Source organism: Chelonoidis abingdonii, chromosome 2, assembly GCF_003597395.2.
Source record: "Chelonoidis abingdonii isolate Lonesome George chromosome 2, CheloAbing_2.0, whole genome shotgun sequence".
In the NCBI taxonomy this organism is placed as follows: domain Eukaryota; kingdom Metazoa; phylum Chordata; order Testudines; family Testudinidae; genus Chelonoidis; species Chelonoidis abingdonii.
Window position 1 is genome coordinate 32,967,318 of NC_133770.1, and position 22,928 is coordinate 32,990,245.

At 37.1% G+C, this 22,928-nt stretch overlaps 1 protein-coding gene across 9 annotated transcripts in view; it reads left to right on the plus strand.

Moving 5' to 3' along the window:
• ZNF438 (zinc finger protein 438) overlaps positions 1 to 22,928 on the plus strand; it is a 90,299-nt gene that overhangs the window by 61,739 nt on the left and 5,632 nt on the right. For 6 of the 9 annotated variants that reach the window (XM_075062248.1, XM_075062247.1, XM_075062250.1 and 3 more), the window contains one exon: positions 20,171 to 22,178. In XM_075062248.1, coding sequence (XP_074918349.1) covers positions 20,171 to 22,178 — 2,008 coding nt within the window. Of the gene's footprint in view, positions 1 to 18,194; positions 18,500 to 20,170; positions 22,179 to 22,928 lie in introns of all 9 variants that reach the window. The other 3 variants (XM_075062244.1, XM_075062246.1, XM_075062245.1) reach the window with 1 other exon arrangement.

Consider the following 22,928-nt stretch of genomic DNA (forward strand, 5'->3'; position numbering starts at 1 on the left):
ACTTCAATTCCTTTTCTATGTAAATTTGGTCATAAAACTGACATTTAAAGATTGTTTTTAACTTCTGAATTTCATTCTTGTTAACAGCAGTATTAAAACCTGAGAGAAGTGTCATGTATGTGACATGATAGGCCATAATAGTCTGCAGTGGCTTAGAAGGGACTTGTTAAATATGCATTGTAGTGGTCATGCTAATTTAAAAAAAAATAGTTTTCTTATTTAGCTGGAAGTATAGCGCTATTACTGTCATGTTTGTATTTTGACATTTTTTTAAAGAGTGGATATTTTATTTAATGCTGTAAAGATTCTGAAGATGCCATTATGGTAGTCCTGTAAATTCCTCTCCATTGGCAGATCCTAGGCCTGATGGAACCATTATTCCTTTGGAGATATATTTTATTGTTGAATAAATCCATCTGTTTTGCGTGCGCTCTTGGTCCTTAAACTGAAAAGTCTCTGCTATCTTTTTTTTTTAAATAAAAGGATTTGAGCATATTGGAAATCACGTATTTGAGTAATAGGAAAAAAAATCTTAACCTGGTGAAACCTGGAAACTGCAGAACCATTTTTTAAAATTGTTTTTGAAAGAAAAATTCATCCCAGGCTAATGGTGTGTGCCACGTTTCAGCCCAGAGTGAAGTATAACAGCCTAGGTATAAAACTCGGAAATGAAAGGTTATGGTGGAAATGCTGACAGGACTCCGGCTAAAGTTACATCAGCCTGAAACTGTAATATTCTAAAAATATATTAGTCTTGGTGTGCCCTATTGTATTTTGCCATCAATAGCATTTTGTCCTTTTTAATCAAAAATCAGATTTGTTTCTTAAACACGCTGTTGAACTGTGAAAATTCTATGATTACCTTAACAGTTCTTAATGATTTATGTGCCAGGATAAGCAGATACATTTCTTTTGAATAGGTGGTGAGAAAACAAATGATATTGTAAGTGGAACCTCTCAGTCAATTACACACACAATATACTATCGTTTTATCAGCCTATAAATCTACTCATTGAAAGTGCTGATTATTTTTCAACTATAGACAGTCACAGCAGTAACTGTTAGTGCAAGTTCCTTGACTGACTGCCGCAACCCCTCACTCGTACGCTTGTTACGTAATACTAGTCGTACTCCTGTAATTTTATGTGTATTCCTGCCTGGCACACGTATACCGGTCAGGAAAACACTGTTTTATTAACAGAACTTTTCAAAGGGAGTTTGCTCATGTGACAAAAGAATTGTCTTTGTGGTGAATATTTAAACTTGCTAGATTTTGATTTTTTCCTATAATTTTGAAATTCCTACTGAAACATCCTAGGCTAGTAAATTGTTAAACCATAATATATTTTGATCTTACGTTATACACATAATTTCACTTGCTAGTGTATTATTTGTCCCCTTAACTTCGGAAACTGAGATTTTTCTAATGCTTAATACCCATGCAAAATACCATTGTGATTATCAGCCTGTTGGAGGGCTAACAAAGCTTCAGATGGGGAAATGCATGATTTATAAATCTTGTCCTCTAAACAAGGCTAATATGAACTAGTCGTACAACATGAAACAGGTCAGGTAGATCCAGGAACATGTTTTTCTATTTTTATAATATACGATGCATAAAATCTTACTAAGGGCAAACTGGAATCACAAATTTCCTGCTGGGCATGGTTGTATCATCAATTCATTCATGTAAAAAAAAAAAAAAAAAAAAAAAAAAAAAAAAAAAATCATTTATACAATCCAGTTCAGTGTATATCAATGTCAGTAGAGTCATTTAGAGCTTGAAGCTCTCAGACTTCAATTAACCATGTAAATGTATTTCATAGAACTTTGTCAGAACTCCCACTGCCTTTCTATCATTAGTATAAATGCAGGTGCAGATAACATTTATGTCCTTTGATAGAAAGCAGTTGGGGATGTTTCACTGTGGGACGCATCACTTTCAGATTGTGTACATCTGTTCAAATAATGTATCCAAGCCCAGTGACATGAATGCAAGGATAGAGACATCTGCCCCTGAGACCACTTTCCATATAACAGATGCTTACATCTTTATTTATGCAGATGGCTTGTGTGATGAGCTGAGCAATGATGAAAGCAGGAAAGTTTGACAAAGATTTTTTGAGTGTTGGCCAAATATCTATATTTTGTTTTCAAATATCTACCACAAACAAGAATAGAAATCCATATAAACATACTAATGCTTTTCGTAAAACAAGGCACATTGTTTTACACATTTAGTGTATTGGCACAAAAACCATAAACACTACAAAATGTCCCACTTCAGAACAATAATTCCAGTTTATTTACAAAAGATGCTAAATAGATTACTTTTACTTTTAACAGGCAAGTTTGACTGTCATGCTTTAAAATATACATATATGCACTCAAAGTTATGCAAAATATCTTGATTGATTTAGAAAAGTTTCAAATGTGCAAAGATTGAATATTAACATACATTTTGAAAGAGATTATTTTCAAACATTAATTTATTTTAATTATGTATGATTTATCATAAGTCGTTCAAGGTAGATCATATTTCTCAGTAAAAACACAGCATTACAAAGTTACTAGACTTTTAGTTTAGAATTTCAGTTGTTTCTGGCATATTGTAGGATTGTCCATTTGCACAGCTATACTTGAGATGTCACATTAATGAAAAGAATGGATTTATAATCAATGAGCATGGTCTGGACTTTGTTGCTGAGCTAGGACTGCCCATTTCATACCAACAAAGGGAGCTTAAATAAGAGCTTTATTTTAGTTCAGACTCCCCCTGCTGGACTGCTGCAACATAGTATTCTGGCCACAGTTTACTTGCTTTGTCTGAGAGAGCGCAGTTTCAAGCTCACTGCTCTCCAAAACAGTGTGCTTGGGAGTGAGAGAATATCCTGTCACAAACTGTTGGATACTTCAAATAAATACAATATTTGACCTTGCTGCTTAGGGCAGCTTGACAAGGCTGCCTGCTGACTCTGCATTCCTACTGGTTCTTGCAGATTTAGCTAAAGCTTCTATGTTGTAAGGTAAATTAGCACTTATCACCACAGTATGCACCTTCCTCAGAGTGTATCCTAGAGCAGCCCCAGCCTCCCCTTTTACCATATCTGCCAGTGACATCCTTCATTAGTGCAGCTGTTGGTCTAGAAGTTTCCACTGTTCTACCAATGTCAGCAAACCTTCCAAATAGGTGGAATCATGCAGGAAAAGGTAAACATGGAGATGCTGTAGTCTGATTTCTTGTCTACTGGATCCTTCAGTACATGTGCCAGAGAGACCCAGCCAAGTTCAGATCCCACAGAAAGTTGGAACTTTCATATGTTCTGAAAACTTCAGATCTTCTCTTAACCAGAACCACAGTTGTTCCAGAGAGATTTTAATTCTAATATATGGTGCAGGTTCTCTGAATGTCTTTGGAAAGGAAAATGACATGCCTATATAGAATATAGTGAAGCTTCTTTGAACTTTAATGTTTTATGTCACAGCCAAATTGGCTATAGTGTCAGTGTCTTGTATAATCTCAGCCAAAACTATGTTTTTACTGCAAATAAATTGCTTATCATAAAAGAAGAAAAGGGAAGGGAATAGATCCAAGAGAAGTATAAAAACCCTAGCTGTAGTTACCACATTCAGAAGTTAAATCACCTAGGCCATGTTCAGTGGAACTGAGTTTATTTACAAAAACCCCAAGTAAAGGTTCTCCTGCTAATCATCCAGATTTAGTGGTCTGTTTTGCAGTCTAGTCCTTCCATTAGGGATAATAAACCACTGTACAGGAACAACAGGAAAATTCCCAACGTTTTTCAGGCGAAGTCTCAACAGTCAATCTTGCAGCTCTCTTGTTTATCTGGAATCAGAAAGCATTTTTCCAAGTTGGCAATATGGAAGTCAACACACATACTTTTTCAGCAACTCAAATAACACCATACAATGTGTATTTGCTGCTGCAGGAGGCTTTAAGCCTAACTGGTAAATTAAACATTTTCTGTTCTCCTCTGAACTGGTTCCACTCTAGACAGAAGGGTTTTAAATGTCATATAAGAAGGTGTACTTTATAAAATGTCAAGATATTTCCCCATTGTCTTCATTCTATTGTCTATTCCAGTGCTTCTGTGTTAAAAAATATATTTTGGAATTAAGAGACCTTCTCCTCCTCCTACACTTGAAGTATCATCCAGGTGTATTTTGGGGGGTCTTTTTACTCAATACAAAGACAAAAAGATTTTATCCTCAGCTTATTTTTAAGGGAAGCAAGATTCAGCACAGAAAACATTCCATGACTTATTCATGAAATGTCGCCACTTGACCTTTCTGTGCTCCACAGTTCTCAAGAATTCTTCCTTCATTTATCCTCAGACCTGGTCACTGTCATTTCCTGCAGGTCAGGGAGTACATTGTTTATTAATTACTTTATTATTCAGTATATCTTCTGCTCCCAGAATGTTGTCCAAGTTGATGTGACCTTGATAGTCCTTTTTTGAAAGGCATTTACAGCTGCTTCACAAGGAATGAACTGCTAGTTAGGGTCTTATCCCTCTTGGAACTCATTTTAAGAAATCTCAACTGGCAGTTCTTCCAGAAGAGACAATTTTAACATTCAGTTTCAACCTTTTCTTTCAAATGTTCTTCTCAATAGCCACCTTCCTGTGTGTCTAGTTCACATTCATGTTGGTGCCATGCTTGTATGAATTCAGTGGCCGGTGCTGCATCTCCATCCATTAAGTTAGTTCTTCTGAACAATTAGAACTTTTGATAGTCCGTCCAAAGCAGTTTTGCCATTCACTAATCCCCAGGGATGACCTTCTGCACTGTGTGACAACTGAACAGAAGCAAGAGGAAGAAAGATTAAAAAAATTGAATTGTAATGCTATCACAGTCATTCCCTTCCTGCACAGTTGGGGCCCATGTATTGGAACAGCATATTCTCAGGGTAAGACTAACTTTAAGGTTGACAGAGTCAGTTGCTGCAAACTGGCAGAGGCACATGGAAGCTAAACTATATATCTTTGAATATATCGTTGATAATGTGTCCACCAAACAGTTTCTCCGTCAGGTAGACTGTTTGTTTTTTTTCAAACAGGAAAATACCAATATTTTTCCTTTGATATCGGCATCCTTGGATGTGGAAGATAGACACCAGCTCCTGTTCATGATTTGAATTGAATGTATATAGTTTCATCGCGGCTCTCTTATTGTCAGAGTGGCATGAAAAATAAGGGCTGAATAGCTGTATGTTCATCGTGTCTTACTGGTTTCACAGACTGTTCTCCCAAGCTGGTACAGATGTCTATGATATTAATAATTAAGTATTTTGTATCTAGCACTCTTAAAGTGGTTTTCAGCAGTTGATTTGAAGGCATTTAAGTTTCATCTGAAACTTCTCAATTATTTTAACCATTAGAGATTGAAATTAATAGTTTAAAATATGAGATGCTGAGCCTTTAACAAAAGGAAACTCTTTCTTTTTAAATCTCAAAATCGTCTATGGTCAAATGATACAAGAGGATTTGGTGCCTTATTATACTTTTTCTTTAATCCACTGCAAATGGTTGTTTAAAAACCCAAGCTCAAATTTCAAGATTTGGGCTTCTTACCTCTGGATAATTAATCAAGAAACCATGCAAGAGAAACCTCTACGAAAACTCACTGGTACTTTTACCTGGTTCTATAGGCCCTCTACTTTTTGAACTTCTAGTAGAAAAAGAAGTTAATTTTTCTGTAGTTTATCATAATGTAACATCCTCTGTCTGAACACTTTCCTTGTACATAAGAATGGTTTTGATAAATTAAGTTTGTACAAGTTATAGATTTTTTTATTAATAGTGTTATCTATAATGTTGTTAGCAGTGTTTCTACTAAGTTTATGTAATTTTCAGCTTTGGAAATCTCCTGCAGGGCTTAGGACTGTTGTTGTAGTCCAGTAGGGATGGGGAGGAAATCAACTCTGCCATCCCCTCACTCCAGAAGTACATTCCAAGTTCTTCCTGTTGCTGTGACATGAGTAGCACTCTCCCAGCAATCATGTCCAGGCAATGGATCCCTCCATTCTTAGAAGCGAAGGTATTTTAGAGAAGGAACTGATTTTTCCTGTCAGGGACTTCAGACTTACTTCTCTATTCAGTAGCTTAAAGATGGCTTTGTTTAAGATGACCAAATTTAACTCTAATTGATTTGCCTATTTTATATATGTATAAAATGAGTTATTTTAAAATTTTGATTTGCTAATATGTGGTGCAATATTTTAATGTTTATTTTTTATGCCAGACCCCCAAAATGTTTGTCCAAACTGTTGGCAATTAATAAGTCCCCCAAGAGGTAGCACTTCATGTATTTTTAAAATATTTGAGTTTGAACAATACACAGATACGAATTTTCAAATTAAATACAAAACATTTAGATATTTAAAATCTACTGCAAGTGTTTGTTTCTCTGAGGGACACATTCAGATTGATGGCTTGGGTTCATTATTTTTGATGATAACAATATGACAGAAAGATCTTATAAATGTTTATCCACACTTGATGTGTTAACTTTTGGCAAAAGATTCTGTCCTTTTGCCAGTCTTTCTCTGGTAGCAAAGCTCTGGAAATTTTGGGGGTTGGATAACTTTGTATTGTCAGGAGGAGTCTTTGCCTGGAGAAAGAAACTGCAAATAGCGAACAGAATCCATTGGGCACTTTCTAACAAAAGAGGAAGGCAACAAGAAAGGCAGGGTTAGACTTCATTGAGAATTCACCTTTTTTATACTTTTCATGTGTAAATTAAGTTGGGCATAAATTTTGTAGCTCATGTTATATGCCAAGATATGCTTTGCAGTGCAAGGAGGATATATGTCATGAAAAAAGAACTGGGTTGGACAGGAAATAGGAGAAACTTAACCAAAGTACTTAAGTGGTGCTGGACGATACTATGAATAGATTCTGCCAAGATCAGATTTAATTTATTCCCAACCTAAACATTTCTATAAAAATAGTTACGTTTGAGAGTGTTTTTCAATGGAGTCCAGTTACTACACAAAAAATATATTTTCTTTGTAACATTCTACCCATTAAGAAGAAAAGTATGGAAATGAATACTCAAGAGATCCAGGAAGTTTCCCACTGTCATATCATTCCTTGTAATCCACGATCACTTCACTCCTCTATGGAAAAAAAAATGCCTATCTCATTCAGACTTAAACCAGGGACAGTCCTTGCTATTCTCAGCGGTAAAATATTGAGCAGCTTAAAAATACCTCAGCCTGGAGACCACCTTGATGCTTAAATCGCAGATAATTGATGTAATTCTAAAAGAGCTCTCTTTTTGACGTGTGGAATTCTAACAAATTATTTAAAGCTTGTTCCCTCTATGACCCTAAGTACATGCTGTTTTCTGTACATACTTATATTCTGCACCTCTGAGATTCCATGCTAATTACACATTTGTTCTCTATCCTTGTATTATGACAATAGTTTAAATGTTGTGTTCAGTTTATTTTTCAAACCTATGTTGAATTACATACACAGAAACAAAAAGAACCCCTATGTTAAAAGAACATTATTAAGGTTGCAAAGTTAAGAACTCAGAACTTAGGAAATACCAGAACTAAGGTTGCCTGAACAACCTTAATTCACCCCATACATATGCAGGATTTATGTATTACTATTTTCTTTCCACACGGTACTGCTGCCTCATTCAGTGCACAGAATAGATGGTGCTCACTTAATGAGCAGCTATTCAATATTTTGTTTCCTCCTCATTGTTCTGTGTGTGGTCTCATGCCTTATTTACTGAAGACTATTCATACTTCAGACTAATTTCCAAATGGGCTGTTTTATGGCCTTCATCACTTTAGTATGAGTGCTTCACAAATATTAATGAATTTTTCACAACACTCCTATTGTCAGAAACCAGGACGTGGGCAAACATGCCTAGTGGTTAGAGCAGGAGTTGGTAGCCAGGAATAGGAGCCCAGGGACAGAGGCATATGCAGAGCCACAGTTAGGAGTCTGAGTTGGGGGTCAGAGCTGGAGTTAGAGGCCAGAAGTCAGAGCCAAGGTACAGAGCTGGGTTACCTGGAATGAGATAAGACTAGGCCAAGACTGGGGCCAAGTTAAGAGCAGGGCTGGGAACAAGGAGGCACAAGAGCTAATGCATCTGTGAGCAAATGCTTTGCATAGCCACCGAACTGCTGCTGGGTTTAAGAGCTAGTCTGCTGATTCTTTCCACCAATTAGTTGGCATAGCCAACCAGGCAGCCTATTATAGGCCAACTATGCTCATTAGGTTGCCCCGGGAACTGCAAGCCCTGATTTTTAACACCTATAAGATGAGAAGGTGGTGTTATCAGCAATTTAGAGAAGGGGCTGAAGCACAGAGATTAAGGTTTCCTAGTTTTCTGGAGTTCAAGGTCAGAAGGGACCATTAGATTATCTAAGAATATAAGAATGGCCAGACTGGGTCAGACCAATGGTCCATCTAGACTAGTATCCTGTCTTCCAACAAAAACAATGAGGAGTCCTTGTGGCACCTTTAAAGACTAACAAATGTATTTGGGATAAGGTGCCACAAGGACTCCTCATTTTTGCTGACGCAGACTAACATGGCTGCCTCTCTGAAATGTGTATTCGAACAGTGGCCAGTGCCAAATGTTTCATAGGGAATTAAAAAACAGGGCCATTATCAAGTGATCCATCTCCTGTTGTCCAGTTCCAGCATATGGCAATCAGAGGCCTGGGGACACCCAGAATATGGGTTGCATACCTGACCATCTTGGCTAATAGCCATTGATGCATCTATCCTCCATGAACTTATCTGATACCTTTCAGAACCTTGTTATGGTTTTGACCTTCGCAATATCCTTTGGCAACAAGTGCTGCAGGTTGATTGTGTGTTGTGTAAAGAAGTGCTTCATTTTGTTTGTTTTTAAACCTGCTGCATATTCATTTAATTGGGTGACCCCTGGGTCTTGTGAATGTTTGGGGGTAAATAACACTTCCTTATTCACTTGCTGTACACCATTCATGATTTATAAACCCCTCTTATAAATGGAAGATATACCCTATCTCATATGAGCTGGAAAGGGACCCTGTCCATAACAGATAGTTAAGGGTTAATGTTTCCCTTTTACCTGTAAAGGGTTAACAAAAGAGAACCAAACAACTGACCAAGAGGACCAATCCAGGAAAACCGATTTTTTCAAGCTTCAGGGGAGGGATTTTTTTGGGTCCTGTTGTCCCTTTGTCTGGCTCTCAGCTATGAGAGGGATCTTTTCTTTCTGTAAGCTTCTAATCTCAGTTTCACATTGAAGTAACAAAGGTAGGAAAAACCAATAGGCTGTTATTGTTTTTTTGTAATTTACATGTGTGTAGTCTGCTGAAGTTTAAATTGTATCTCTTTTTGAATAAGGCTGTTTATTCATATTTTTTCTTTAAGTAATAGCCCTGTGTATGTCAACTTAATGCAGAGATCATAGTTCATGTGTTTTTCTTCTTTTATAATAAAGCTTTCTTTTTTAAAGACTTGTTTAAGTTTTTCTCTCTCGTGGTAAGGCTAAGGAACGAAGGGAAGGGGAATTCTCTTATGTGTTAGATCTACGGAGGGTAAGCTCTGCCAGCACCAGGTTAATTTGTGGGAGGGGAGAGAGAGAGAATCATTTCTGTTCCTTTTGTATTTGGGGTTTTGTCTCTTTGTGGAATAGAGGAAGACATTGCTTCTTGGTATGTGGATGTAATAGAGATTGCATTCAGTAACTCTCAGGTTAGCACCTTTAGAGAGAGAAGTCTGGGTGGAGAGAGAGGGGGAAGGGAAGTGGGGTATATATTCCTTTGTGGTAGACCTCGGGGCTTCTGAGTTTGATGGTCCTCTCGGGAAGGGTTTGGGGAGGACCAGAGGAGAGCCAACCCTGGAATTTTTGGTATGGCTGGCAGTGAGATTCAAATCTGAGCGGTAATTAAGCTTTAGAGGGTTCATGCGTGCACCCAGATTTCTGGACGTTAAGGTCAATGATTTTGGGAATGCTTATGATAAGACCCTCAAAAGGTCAATTGAGTCCAGCCCCTCGCCTTTTTACTAGCAGGCCGAGAGTACTGATTTTGACCCCAGATCCCTTATCGTGGCCCCCTCAGGGATGAACTCACAACCTCTAAGGTTTACAAGGCAAATGCTCAAACCACTGAGCTATCCTTCCCCCCTTAGTTATCTCTTTTCTGAGATGAACAGTTTTCAGTCTTTTTAATTGCTCCTCATATGGAAGCTCTTAATAATTTTTGTTGCCCTTCTCTGTACGTTTTCCATTTCTAATGTATCTTTTTTGAGATGGGCAATCAGAATGCATGCACTATTCAAGTATGGGGCCTTGATTTAAAAAATTGGAATCACATTAGCTATCTACCAGTCCATCGGGGGTACAGAAGGTGATTTAAGTGATAGTTATATATCATAGTTAGTAGTTAAATTTGGGTTCCTTCCGAACTTTTGGGTGAATACCATCTGGCTCTGGTGCCTTAATATCCGTTTTAATTATCAATTATTCCAAATCCTCCTCTGTTGACACACTAATCTGGGACAGTTCCTCAGATTTGTCACCTAAAAAGAATGGCAACGATTTGGAAATCTCCTTCACATACTCTTCAGTGAACTTCACTCCACTCCTCAAATCCTCTCAGTGAACTTCTCGTAATGGCCTTGTCTTCCTTGAGTGCTCCTTTGTAACCTAGATTGTCCATTGGTCCCTCTGATTGATTGGCAGGCTTTATGCTTCTAATGTACTTAAAAAAAATATTGCTGTTAGTTCTGAGTGGGGTTTTTTATCTTGAACTAATTATACTTTTAAACTTTACTTGCTGGAATTTGTTTTCTTCTATTTTCCTCAGTAGGATTTGACTTTCATTTTTAAAAGGATGCATTTTTGCCTCTAACCGCCTCTTTTACTCTACTTGTTTTGCCAATTGTGGCATTTTTTTTGTCCCTTACTATTTTTTTAAAATTTGGGATATAGTTGGCCTTTTATGAAGTTTTTTAAAAAAGTTTCCCTGCCAGCTTGAAGGCATTTCACTTTTGAATTGTTCCTTTTATTTCAGTTTAACTAACTTTCTCATTTCTGTGTATGTCCCCCTTGCTGAAGTTAAATGCTATTGTGGTGGGCTTCTTTGGTATTTCCCCTGCACCCCACAAGGATGTTAAATCTAATTGTATTGTGGGCACTTTATTTTCAAGCGGTTCAGGACTGACTTGACTAAATCAAGAGGAAATCACTGTTTGCCAACTAGCTACTTAAACAATCTATGCAAAAACCTCTTGGGACACAAAGATCCAATCCTAAGTCTTAAAAAAAAAAAAAAAAAAAAAAAAAAAAAAAAAGGAAATGTTATTAAAAACAAAAAGAAAGGAAATATATTTGGAATTTAGCCTTCTTGCTAAGTTTTAAAAAAAATAATTACAGGGTTTAAGCATCAAGATAGCTTCTTGAGGTCCAGTTAAAGGTTACAACAAAACAAAAGCACCTGGGTTAACACAGAGGAGTCCCCAAACCATAAAGAAGTAAAAGAGATAAACCTAATCACGTCTTCCTAGACAATCTGCTTACATATCTGGGGTTTCAAATGAGTAGTTCTAGGTATGATCTGATGATTTTCATTCCTGGCTCAAGCTTTTACAGCATAGCTCCAGGCTTATCCTGCTCTCCAGGAGAACAACACAAACAGACAAAGGGAAAGTTTTTTTCCCAATTTTAAAAAGTTCTAGCCTTCCCATTGGCTCTTTTGGGCAGGTGCCCACTCCCTTCCTTTTACCTATGGACTTTTTAACTCCTCACACGTAAAGCAAGTAGAGAACAGCTACTAACTGGGATTTTATAGTTAACTGGCTGGCTGGGTGTCATAAAAGGGAGCTACCTCCCCTCCTTCATTTATCACAAATGGCGTCTAGAAAGTTTATCTTTGCATCCCATCCTGAGATGACGTGTACTCATTCAATATGGGCATAGTTTAAATCCTCCATTACTACTGAGTTTTCTTGCCGCTCTAACGTCCTTGAGCATTTCACAGTCACCATCACTATCCTGGTCTAGTTGTCACTTGTATATTCCTCCTGCTTTACTCTTACTATTCAATCATGGAATTTCTCTCCATAGAGATTCTATGGTACAATTCAATTCATTTAAGATTTTTACTATGTTTGACTCTCTGCTTTCTTTCACATAAAGTGCCACTCCCCCACCACCATGACCTACTCTGTCATTCCTACATATTTTGTACCCTACTTTAGCCTGTATATTACATACCGTTTCATTTTTTCCAGTTATCTCTGTATAAAACCTAGTAACTTCTGTTTTGCTAAAGCATAATTCGTATGTATTAGCATATTGTCCAAAAAAGGAATCCAGTCTTGATTTAAAGACATCAAGAGATGCAGAATCTACCACAGATTCCTCATTTGAATTTGATGTCTTTCATTTTCCAGCTATTGGTTCTTGTGCCAGAAGAAAGGGTCCTTTAGTACCTGATATTTTCTCCCCTTGAAGATATTTCTGCATTGTAACCAAATCATCTCTGTCTTCTTTTTGATAAACTAAACAGATTGAGCTCTCTAAATCTCCTGTAAAACATTTTCTCCAACTATCAAATCTTTTTAACTCAGTGGTTTGAGCATTGGTCTGCTAAACCCAGGATTGCGAGTTAAATCCTTGAGGGGCAAAATCAGTTCTTGGTCCTGCTAGTGAAGGCAGGGATCTGGACTCAATGACCTTCCAAGGTCCCTTGCAGTTCTATGAGAGAGGTATATCTACATATTTTTTTTTATTTTGCTGCCTTGATTTCATGCAGACATCAAAAACTCATATTCTTCTGTAAAATTTATAGATAGTAGGGCCAGAAGAGACCACCTTGAGTCATCCAGTTTCCTGGATGTTGGCCTAAATTATCAGCACTCATGGCCTACCAAGTAGCTAGGTAGGGACAGGACAGTATTATTCTATTACGACTGTAGTAAGAGATAACAAGTCCTGGATCAAATTTACTCTGAGAGTCATGGTCTGACACTTCTTCCTTGTTTCGTGGGGGAAGTCCAATTTGCATGAGCTGGAACCTAAGCAGCCCAGTGACAGTGGTGATCTCTTTTATCCTCCTCCTGTATAGCCCATACAGAAGAGAGTCCTAAATCCCCTTACTCTTCCTTGTGGCTGTGAAAGAGGGCTTATGATTGAGCCCTGAGAAAACTGTCTCAATGCCCAATTTCTCCAGCTTTACAAAAAACATACCAAATGATAGTCTAAAAGGTTTTTGTTTGTTTTTAATTTTAGACCTTTCCTCCTTGTACTACCTTTTTGTGAATAATCTTTTTTCACATCTTATTTCCTTTAGTGTGTCTATATACAGCAATCATGTCCCCCTTGAGTTTTTAAATATTGTATACATTGCTTTCTTTCCTCGTATGTTATCTTCTAATCTTTATACATGTACATAATAATAGCTAGCTCTTATATTTGTTTTTCTCTGTATTTTCTCTAGCTTTTCAATATCCTTCATAAACTTTGAAGACCAGAATAGCACCCAGTATTTTAGATATTGGTAATTTGTAACAGAGCTACCGCTAGAAGCATTATCACCTTATTATAGCATTATACAAGATATGTCTGTTCATATGAATAAAAAATAATGTTGGATTTATTTTTTCAAAGACAATTTCTTGCAATTTCTTACTTATTGTCACCGATAATTATTTCTGTTTTCCTGCTATCTATATGATTTCTCTTCCAATTAGTATCTGTTTGCATCTTTTTTCCAAGTAGATGACATTGTTTATAAGCATTAAATCTTATTTAATCCTATGTATCCATTGTGCTAATCTCTCCAGATCACTTTAGCACTTAGTGCTGTCCTCCTGTGTGTTTGTGCCTCTGCTTTGTGCCTCTGCTGGTGTGGATCAAGTGTATTCTGTACTGATTTTAAGCCTTCTTCTAATTCCTTAATGAGAATAGTGAACATTATGGCTTCTAATACGGACTCCTATAGTACCTTACTTGACATAGTTGCCTCTAACATGCATACTGTCACATAGTTTTGAATCCATACCCTTATGTACTGTATCTAAGTATGATATGTGGCTTTTTTTTTTTAAGCTGTAAGCAAGTCAATGCAAGGACTGCATTTTCTTGTGTTTGTATAGTGCCTAATACAATAAGCCCCCCTTAGGATCTTCAGATAGAACTATAATACAACTATATATTTAAAAGTTAAAAGCATTATTTAGATTGAAAACTCAAGCACATGAAAGTTAAGAATTGCTAGAATTAAGGCTGCTTATACAATTTAATTCAACCCCCTAGTGCATATCCATTATGCTACAGCCTTTAATTACACAATCACATACTATTTTCTCCACAGAACTCCTCTGTCATTCACTACTGTCATTCAGTACCTCTCTGTGTGGCCACAGTGCTTGCCATGCTTTCTTTATCACTAAATGCAATTAAAAACAACTATCACACCTGGTACGTTGAGAGCTATGCTCTTTGCATTACCTGTCAATCTACATATACTTACCTCTTATATAATACTTCCATAATACAGTTGTTGCCATTAAAAATTAACATTTGTCAATAAACTGTGTTTCTGACAGCTTGATGCTTTCTGCCATATGTAAAATAGCAAGTTTCAGGTACTCCTTGGTTAAATTCATACAGTCTCCACCCACAGCACTACCTATGAACAGTTCCCACTGGTGTCACCTGTGTGTGTCCCTAGCCATCCCCTTGCCATTCCATCTTTCTGTTGCCGTTGCCGTCGCCGCCGCCACCACCACCAGCACTAATCGAAAAGGAGAAAGAAGGGGAGGAGGCCAAGGGAGGGGAGAGAGCATCCAGCATTCTCCATTTTACCTGGAAGAGGTAAAATGGCCCATGATGGGGGGGTGAAGGGAACCATGGAGAAGCAGCAGCTCCCCTGGCAGTGGGTCACATCTGTTCTAGCAGGCTACCCATAGTTCCCCCTGTTGTCCCATTTGCTGCTGTGGCTACCTGAGACAGGCTTTGATGCTCCAGTCTCTCTATTATTAGGTAAGAATCTTAATTACACTAGCAGCTGCATGAGAGAGAAATCTAAAGCTGGGTATCCTCTGCATATCTGTGCAGACCCCACACTGGGCCCAAAGGGGTGCAGCACTGGGCCCAGTTAGTCTCACCCCTCCAGACCTGCAGTGTATGCTCCAACTGGAGAGGAAACTTAAATGGGGGGTCACTCAGTTCAGAAGGGGAAGCTGGGGAGGAAGACGGACATATCCTGAGGGCTCCCGGGTAAGGGATTTGGACCAAAGACACTGCAACCCACACTTCTTCACTAGACTATCTAATGCAAGCTTGACAAAAAAAAATCAGCATTCAGTACTGAGACCAAACATGGGATGGTTCAGCTTGGAAGAAATATTTATGATAAAATTTTGACCAGTTGAAAAAAGTGTTTGTATAGAAACTCTGTCTCACACTCAGCTAAATCATTGCTTAACATTACAATATACTGCATGATATGAAAAGTTGATTAAAAAAATCCATTATTTTAACGGCCGTTTCATGAGTTGTTATTCTTTTGGCTAAGAACTTCATGAGACTGTCTCTTCAGAATGATGAATTGTATAGAGAATTCCTTTTAATAAATACCATTTTACTGTCTTCTAAGTTTGCAATAAAGAAAATACATGAGTTTCACAAAAGGACAATATGTAAAAATACCCACTCTCTAGTACATCTGTTTCCACAAATGGTGCCTCATACCCCAAAATTAATAGTTCTTGTGGTGCCTGACATTTGTGGACTCCTGGATCCTAGATTGTTCAGGGCCACGCCACCTGTATTTCCCCTCAGTGATCCAGCAACGGCACCCAATTCAGCTTCCAGATCTCCAGCCATTGCCTTTCTGGTTGGAGAGCCACATCTCACTCCCTTGTTAGTCTCTGAGGTGCCACAAGTACTCCTGTTCTTTTTCCCAACAAAGGCAGTCTGCCTAAACAGATCTGCTTGCTTTCCCTTCAGAGACTGATGATAGAGTGATTCCTACAGATATAAGTTACCACTTGGAGTTTTCTAGGCAAGCCTACTTTATTCTTAAGGTAAAAAGCATTACAGAGAAAACATATTTAAAAAAATTTTTAAACGTACACGCATCCTAATAAGCTTACCAGAGTTCTTCCTAACTCTCACATGGGCTCTGGCCAGAACATTCTTTCAGCACCCCACCTTAGGGGCTTCCTTGTGATTATAAGTTCATCAGAGCTTCAGTTCAGAACAAACACACTCAAATGATAAGTTTAGTCCATCTTTTTATACAGATCAAAGCGCTTTGATCCGGAGTTCCCAGAAGCAGATAATTAGCATGCAGTGGGTCTCTTGCTCCCCAGGGGGAGGCTTCAAAGGGTTGATAAAAAGAGGAATTATATTAGCATATACCCCTTCCTCCAAGAGAAACCGCCTTAATCTTAAAAAATTCACATTCACATCACTCTGAAGATACAGATCTTTCTGGAGAGTGCATTAATCTTGAGTACCTGCTAAAGAGGTTCCATACAATCCCACAATAGTTCATAAATATTTGCATTTGTAATACAGTGAACTCCAAAGATGCTAAACTTAATTCAGTAAAGTTTAACTTGATTCAATAAGGTTTGTCAGTCTGTTACAAGGAGTTATTGGGATTTTTGTCTCTGATATGTCATTTTCTTTAGTCAAAGGGAAAGTACTTATTTGGCAGAGCTCTGTATAAGTTCAAAACTTGTCTCTTTCACCAACATAAGTTGGTCCAATAAAAGATATTGGCTTCCCACCTTGTCTCACCTGGGACCAATGAGGCTATAGCATCACTGCAAACAAAAAGCTAGTTGTCATCCATCTCAGAATGTGCACTTCATTGAATTGGACTTTGGGATAATAAGACGGAGACCACAGAGGAAGCCAGAATTGAAGGGAGAATGAAAACCACCTCATGTGGAATACTGTAATAAACTCAAAAACTGCCTGTTTGTATAGAAACTCTTAGACATCCATACATGGTGAAAAGTGTCAGGGGGTAGCCGTGTTAGTCTGTTTCCACAAAAACAACAAGGAGTCTGGTGGCTCTTTAAAGACTAACGGATTTATTTGGGCATAAGCTTTCGTGGGTAAAAAACCTCACTTCTTCAGATGCATTAGTGTTGCGATAGCCTTGTTGTTGCATCTGAAGAAGTGAGGTTTTTTACCCACGAAAGTTTATGCCCAAATAAATCCGTTAGTCTTTAAAGTGCCACCAGACTCCTTGTTATACATGGTGAAGGTAACATAGTAAATAAGAGCAAATTCTGTCCCATAAAAGAAAAATATAGTCGTCCTTTAATCTCCTGTCATTAAATAAAATAGGCATTTTGACCTACACTGTTGACTTTCAATTTCAGAATCTAGCCTACAGCTCAGAATTATGTGCCTGGGCTAATGATTACATTAATCCACATAGTCATGTTGTACTTCTTCTCAAAACTCACATAAAATCTTACCTTAAAAACAAAAATTGTATGTAAAAAACAAAAAGCCTGAATACTACCAATAATATTAACAGCTGAGAGCTTAGGGTTTAAGAGCTAAGAATAGGTTTTTTACTTTGATTCTGTGCCCAGGGACTCTGGAAGATCAGTGGGTTCTAATGAAAATCCCTCTGTATTACTGTGTTTAGGGGGAGATTAAAATGAAATGTATTTTTAAAAATAATGTGTGTAATATGAATTGGTAAGGTGTTCCGCATACACCTCTACTTCGATATAACACGAGCTGATATAACTCAAATTTGGATGTAACGCGGTAAAGCAGTGCTCCGGGGAGGTGGGGCTGCGCACTCCGGTGAATCAAAGCAAGTTCGATATAACACAGTTTCACCTATAACATGGTAAGATTTTTTGGCTCCTGAGGACAGCATTATATCAAGGTAGAGGTGTATGTGGTGAATGTGCTATCTAAGGATAAAAGTGTTAGAGTTGTCAGTATTAGAAGAAAGGTACACTCAGTCTTTGCACATTTGTAATGATGTATGTATAACAGAAACTTCTCTACTAAACAACTTCATGGTCATTCACTGTGAACGTTTTTGGTGTCTTGTAGCCTTCAGTATTACTTTATTTTTTACATTTTCTGTTTGACGTCCTTTGTTTAAGACTGAATTTTCCTAATTCCACACCTTGCTCTTTTCCCAATATTACTTGAAGGCCTAGGAACTTATAGGTGATGGACCTGACCAGATTGTATTTCTGGAGCATCTAGTGATCTGGACGAGAGCTATCCCAAGTTACAGGATGGATTAATTTAAACAGAAATGACTTAAATCAGCAAGCAGGAAATCTAGAGCAACACGTGGTTCATCCTCCTGCCTAGAAAGTGAGAGTAGTTTTTCTGCGATAACCTCAGGCTGTGCTAATTTGAGGTGTCAGAAGATGAGTTTATTTATTGATAGGCAATGTGAAAATGGCAGTGGTGCAGTGCAATGCACATCTTTCCATATATTATCTGAAAGGTAGGCTGATGCCTCTGCTGATCCATGTCCATTGCCTTTTGTATATTTTAACTTTCTTCTGTTTTTTTTTTAGCTTTATTCTTTATCAACATGTTTTTCCTTCTTCCTCTATTAACACTTAAAAAAAGGAGTTGACTCACTTTTAAAATGTCTGTGATTTTAATTGTAAAAACATTACAAAAGTCTGAGGAAAGCTTTTTAAAAAAGAGTCCCACAAGGAACTAGAACCACAACCATAGCTTTAAATGGAACTACGGTGCTATGCAGCCAAAGTGCATATCATTTCAACAGGCAGAAATAAGAGTGATTATAAATTTTTGCTGGCAGTACATTTTATCCCAAGTTACATTTACAGTTTTGTAGCCATAATTTTTGAAATATCGGATGAGTTTCTGTCTATATGTAAAAAACCCCACAAGTGTTAAAAAGGAGTTGGAGGATAGCATGACAGGTGGAAGGCATGCTCAACATGGGTGTGTTTGCATTACAGTTTTTTTTTTACTCTTACTGTAGACAGAGTCCACAACAATTGGAACAGCTCTGAGCAGATTTTCGTGCAACAGTACCAAAAACACCTGAGCCCTGTTTACACAAGCGTTTACGACATTCCTAATACCAGTGCAGCAGTATTATTGCTGGAATATTGATACCATTTTTTCTAGTGTAGAAGAGGCTGATGAAGATAAGTGCTGGAAATAAAGAGAGTGTATGATGTAGAGTGGAAAATGTTTTAGAATTATTGATCAGATGAAGAGAAACTAACGTTTTTGTTTGCAGGTGTTAAGTATAGCTAGGGCCCTTCATTTTCAGTTGTTCTTTTATTTAATTTTTCCTTGGATTTTTTCAGTTTATTATATCTCTAATCCCCAAATAAAATTTTTCATTTGAATAAACAGTTTACTATTGTAGACTTACGCTTAGAAGTATTTACATTTAATAATTGGGCAACACCATTTATAGTGCATACAGTCAACTTCATCCTTTCTCCTGTTTTATTCCTTGTGTTCTGAAACATATTCTGATATAGACTTTCATTTTCTTCCCATTTTAGTGTGTCAAATCTTTATATCATTATCTGCTAACAGCCTGAAATATGTACGTGATGGGCGTGAGGTTTGTCAGCACTCTCAGATGCACATGCACTTCAGAGCTTGTGTGCCTGTTTGTTTGTGTGTGTTTTCTAGACTAATACGTAGCCTTACTTCAACAGGCAGCTTTGCATATACACACAGACTAATGTATTATCATAATACATATATTTCATGCAATGTATTGTATTTTCCTAATAAAACAAGTTATTTTTAATATATTTGAATGATACAAAAGTAGGGTAAAAATCAGAAAAAAATGAATAATACTTTTTATAAAACCAAGGAATTTTTCGGTAAAAATGTTTTTAAACTGAAAATGAACGGGCTTAAGTATAGCCAAACACATTACTTGAATCTTCTCAGGTTTATTACCCTTTCAGTTTGTCTATGAGAAGTGAACAGTTCCATACATAAACGAGTGGTGGTTTACATATCTAGATATTTCTAGAAAGTTTTTGTGAAATGGAATCCCTCCTAAACAAGTTCTTTTTTGATAAAGTAATCTTAAAAAAAAAAAAAAAAAAAAAAAGGTTGTTATACATCATATTACATGTTTGTGTGTTTTATTTCATTATTTCAGATAAATGGAAATCCTCTTCTGGTATAATAAGAAATGGAAAAGGTTTTCAGAATAAAAGTCAGTTTAGGACAATTGCACCAAAGATGGTACCTAAAGTTATAACATCAGGGGTGGTGTCTTGTCTTCCACCTGTTCTTCCTGAACAAACTAATTCTATTTCATCTGCAAGCTCTAAACCACTTATAATGCCAACACAAAACTATACTCTAATGCAAGTTGCTGGTTGTGAGGGAACTTTTTCTCTTGTAGCTTTACCACATATCACCCCTGCACTGGCAGCACAACGAATCCAACAATCAAATGTGTCCCCTCCTGAAAACCTCAAACTACCCATTCCTAGGTATCAATCTGTAAAAAATAAATTGTTGATTGACAAAAAAACAATTCAAACCTCTTCTTCAAGTGCACATAACAAGATTTCCAGCAAGGTACAAACTTCAACACAGACACCAGCAATGACTACTTCAACTGGAGACCTTCCTGACGCTCATTCTACTACAGATAAGTTGTTCATTGACAAAAAAACAATTCAAACCTCTTCTTCAAGGACACATAACAAGATTCCCAGCAAGGTACAAATTTCATCACAGACACCAGCAATGACTACTTCAACTGGAGACCTTCCTGAAGTTCATTCTATTACAGATTCATCTGAACAAGTTATTTTAATTGATCATGGTTCTACTGAAATTACAGTTGGTACTTTACTCAGTGAAAACAACTGTGTAGAATCTGGATCTCCTTTATTAAACAAAACAGAAACGGCTGAAGATAGTATTTCGGGACCATCTGTCATTAAGGAATGTTTGTCCAAGCCAGTGAATCCAAGTAATCCTGTGAAAATGAGTCTACATTCCATGAAATCAACTGTTGAAGCCACAAAAGGCTCACTCATAACATCTGAGAAACTTAAAGAAAAACTGGTGAATTCTGCAAATTCTGTCACTGTCCTGTCACCGGCAATATTTGGCAATGAAGTTCAATTGACTCAGTCCGCACCAAAAGGAAAGCTTCCTATTTTGCCATATTCAAGAATGAAAAATGCAATGTTCTGTAAATCTAAACAAAATTCTAACACTGTGGCTGCATCTACTCCTGGGCGAAGACCTGAATGTGAAAAAATACCACCTTTGGTAAAAACCTTTAATGTTTCTACCAGAGTTTATGATAAACTGCTAGCAATATCTTTTGCACAAATCTCCAAACAAGCCCCCCGTGAAAATACCTTCAGTCCAGTCACTAAACTGGATGTTGATAATCTAAAGAAATTGAATGGTGTAGCCTCTAAGAGAAGAGGTAGAAAACGAAGAACCCCAGATGATATATTGGCATTTCAGACCAAAAGAAGAAAGTGCATCATTAATAAATTTAGAGAAGGTAAAGAGAGAGTAAAAGTTGAATCAAAAGGCAGTAGGGCTGAGTCAGTTAAAAAATACCGTAGTATCAGACCAAAACCTGTAGTTATGCAGGCTTTAGCTCCACTGACTTCTGCGGCTATAATAGAGACTCAGACTCCTGACTGCATAGAACAAGACATTTTCTTAAATGATGCACTTCCAAATAAATATTTAAGCTGTAAGCAGAGTGGTGGCACTCCTGCTAAACAAAGTGATCTGTGTAGAAATTTATTTTCTGCTATATCTAAGCCGTGGCATAAGTGCCATGTCTGTAACTACAACTTTCAATTTAAACACCATCTTCAGGACCACATGAACACACACACAAATAGACGGCCTTATAGCTGTCGAATTTGCCTGAAAGCATATGTTCATTCAGGAAGTCTAAGCACTCACATGAAGCTTCATCACAACGAAGGCAGACTCAAGAAACTTGTGTGTTGTGAGTTTTGTGCCAAAGTATTTGGCCATGCAAGAGTATACTTTGGCCATCTGAAGGAAGTACACAGGGTTGTTATCAGCATCGAGCCCTCCACAGGCGAACAACAACTGCAAGATGCTTTAAAGAATAGAGACATAAATATAAAAGGAGCAGAAGAAACAGTAGAGAGGTGAGTGCATATACAAGTTAAATGTCAATAAGAAAATGATTTCATTATTTGTGTCATTTATGGACTTCTATTACCATAAAATTTTTTTATTTTTATTAACTTTTTCTTCCAAGGTGAGATTCAGAGCTGCTTGCGAATTTTGTTAGACCTCTCTAGTCAGTAATCTAGTCCATCCCTTTCCTCCTATAGTCCATCAAGATTTATTAATCCTAAATTATGATTGACCGATTGGTGTCTAGTCTAGTCCTGAATATTTCCTGTTGAAATAATACCACAACCGATAGTGGAGCTGGGATTTTTTTTCATTCCTTGACTTCTTACAGTTTAAAAGTATTTCTTAATATTTAGACTTACTTTTTAGCCTTGTTCTCATCTGTATTCTTTCCAGTTTATATTTTTAAAAAGAATAGTATTTAAAACTGAACACAACATTTCAAAACATCAAATGATGTTGCATTGTTTACTTGTACTCTGTTTACCATGTTATGTATTGTTACCCTATTCTTTCTCAGAGGTACTGCTTATCTAGTCCATATTCATGCATTTGATTACTGCTTTCTACTGTCTATCATAGAAGGTACAAAATGCTCCTGCTCCTACCTTTATGATCTTGTGGTGAACTAATCTTTCCATGGTCGGATAAATGCTGACTTTTTAGTTTGTATTACTATGCATTTGTATTTATTAAAATGTAGTTTATTAAGTTCATTTTGTTTCTCTACTGTGTCAATACTATACTGTGTTTTAATT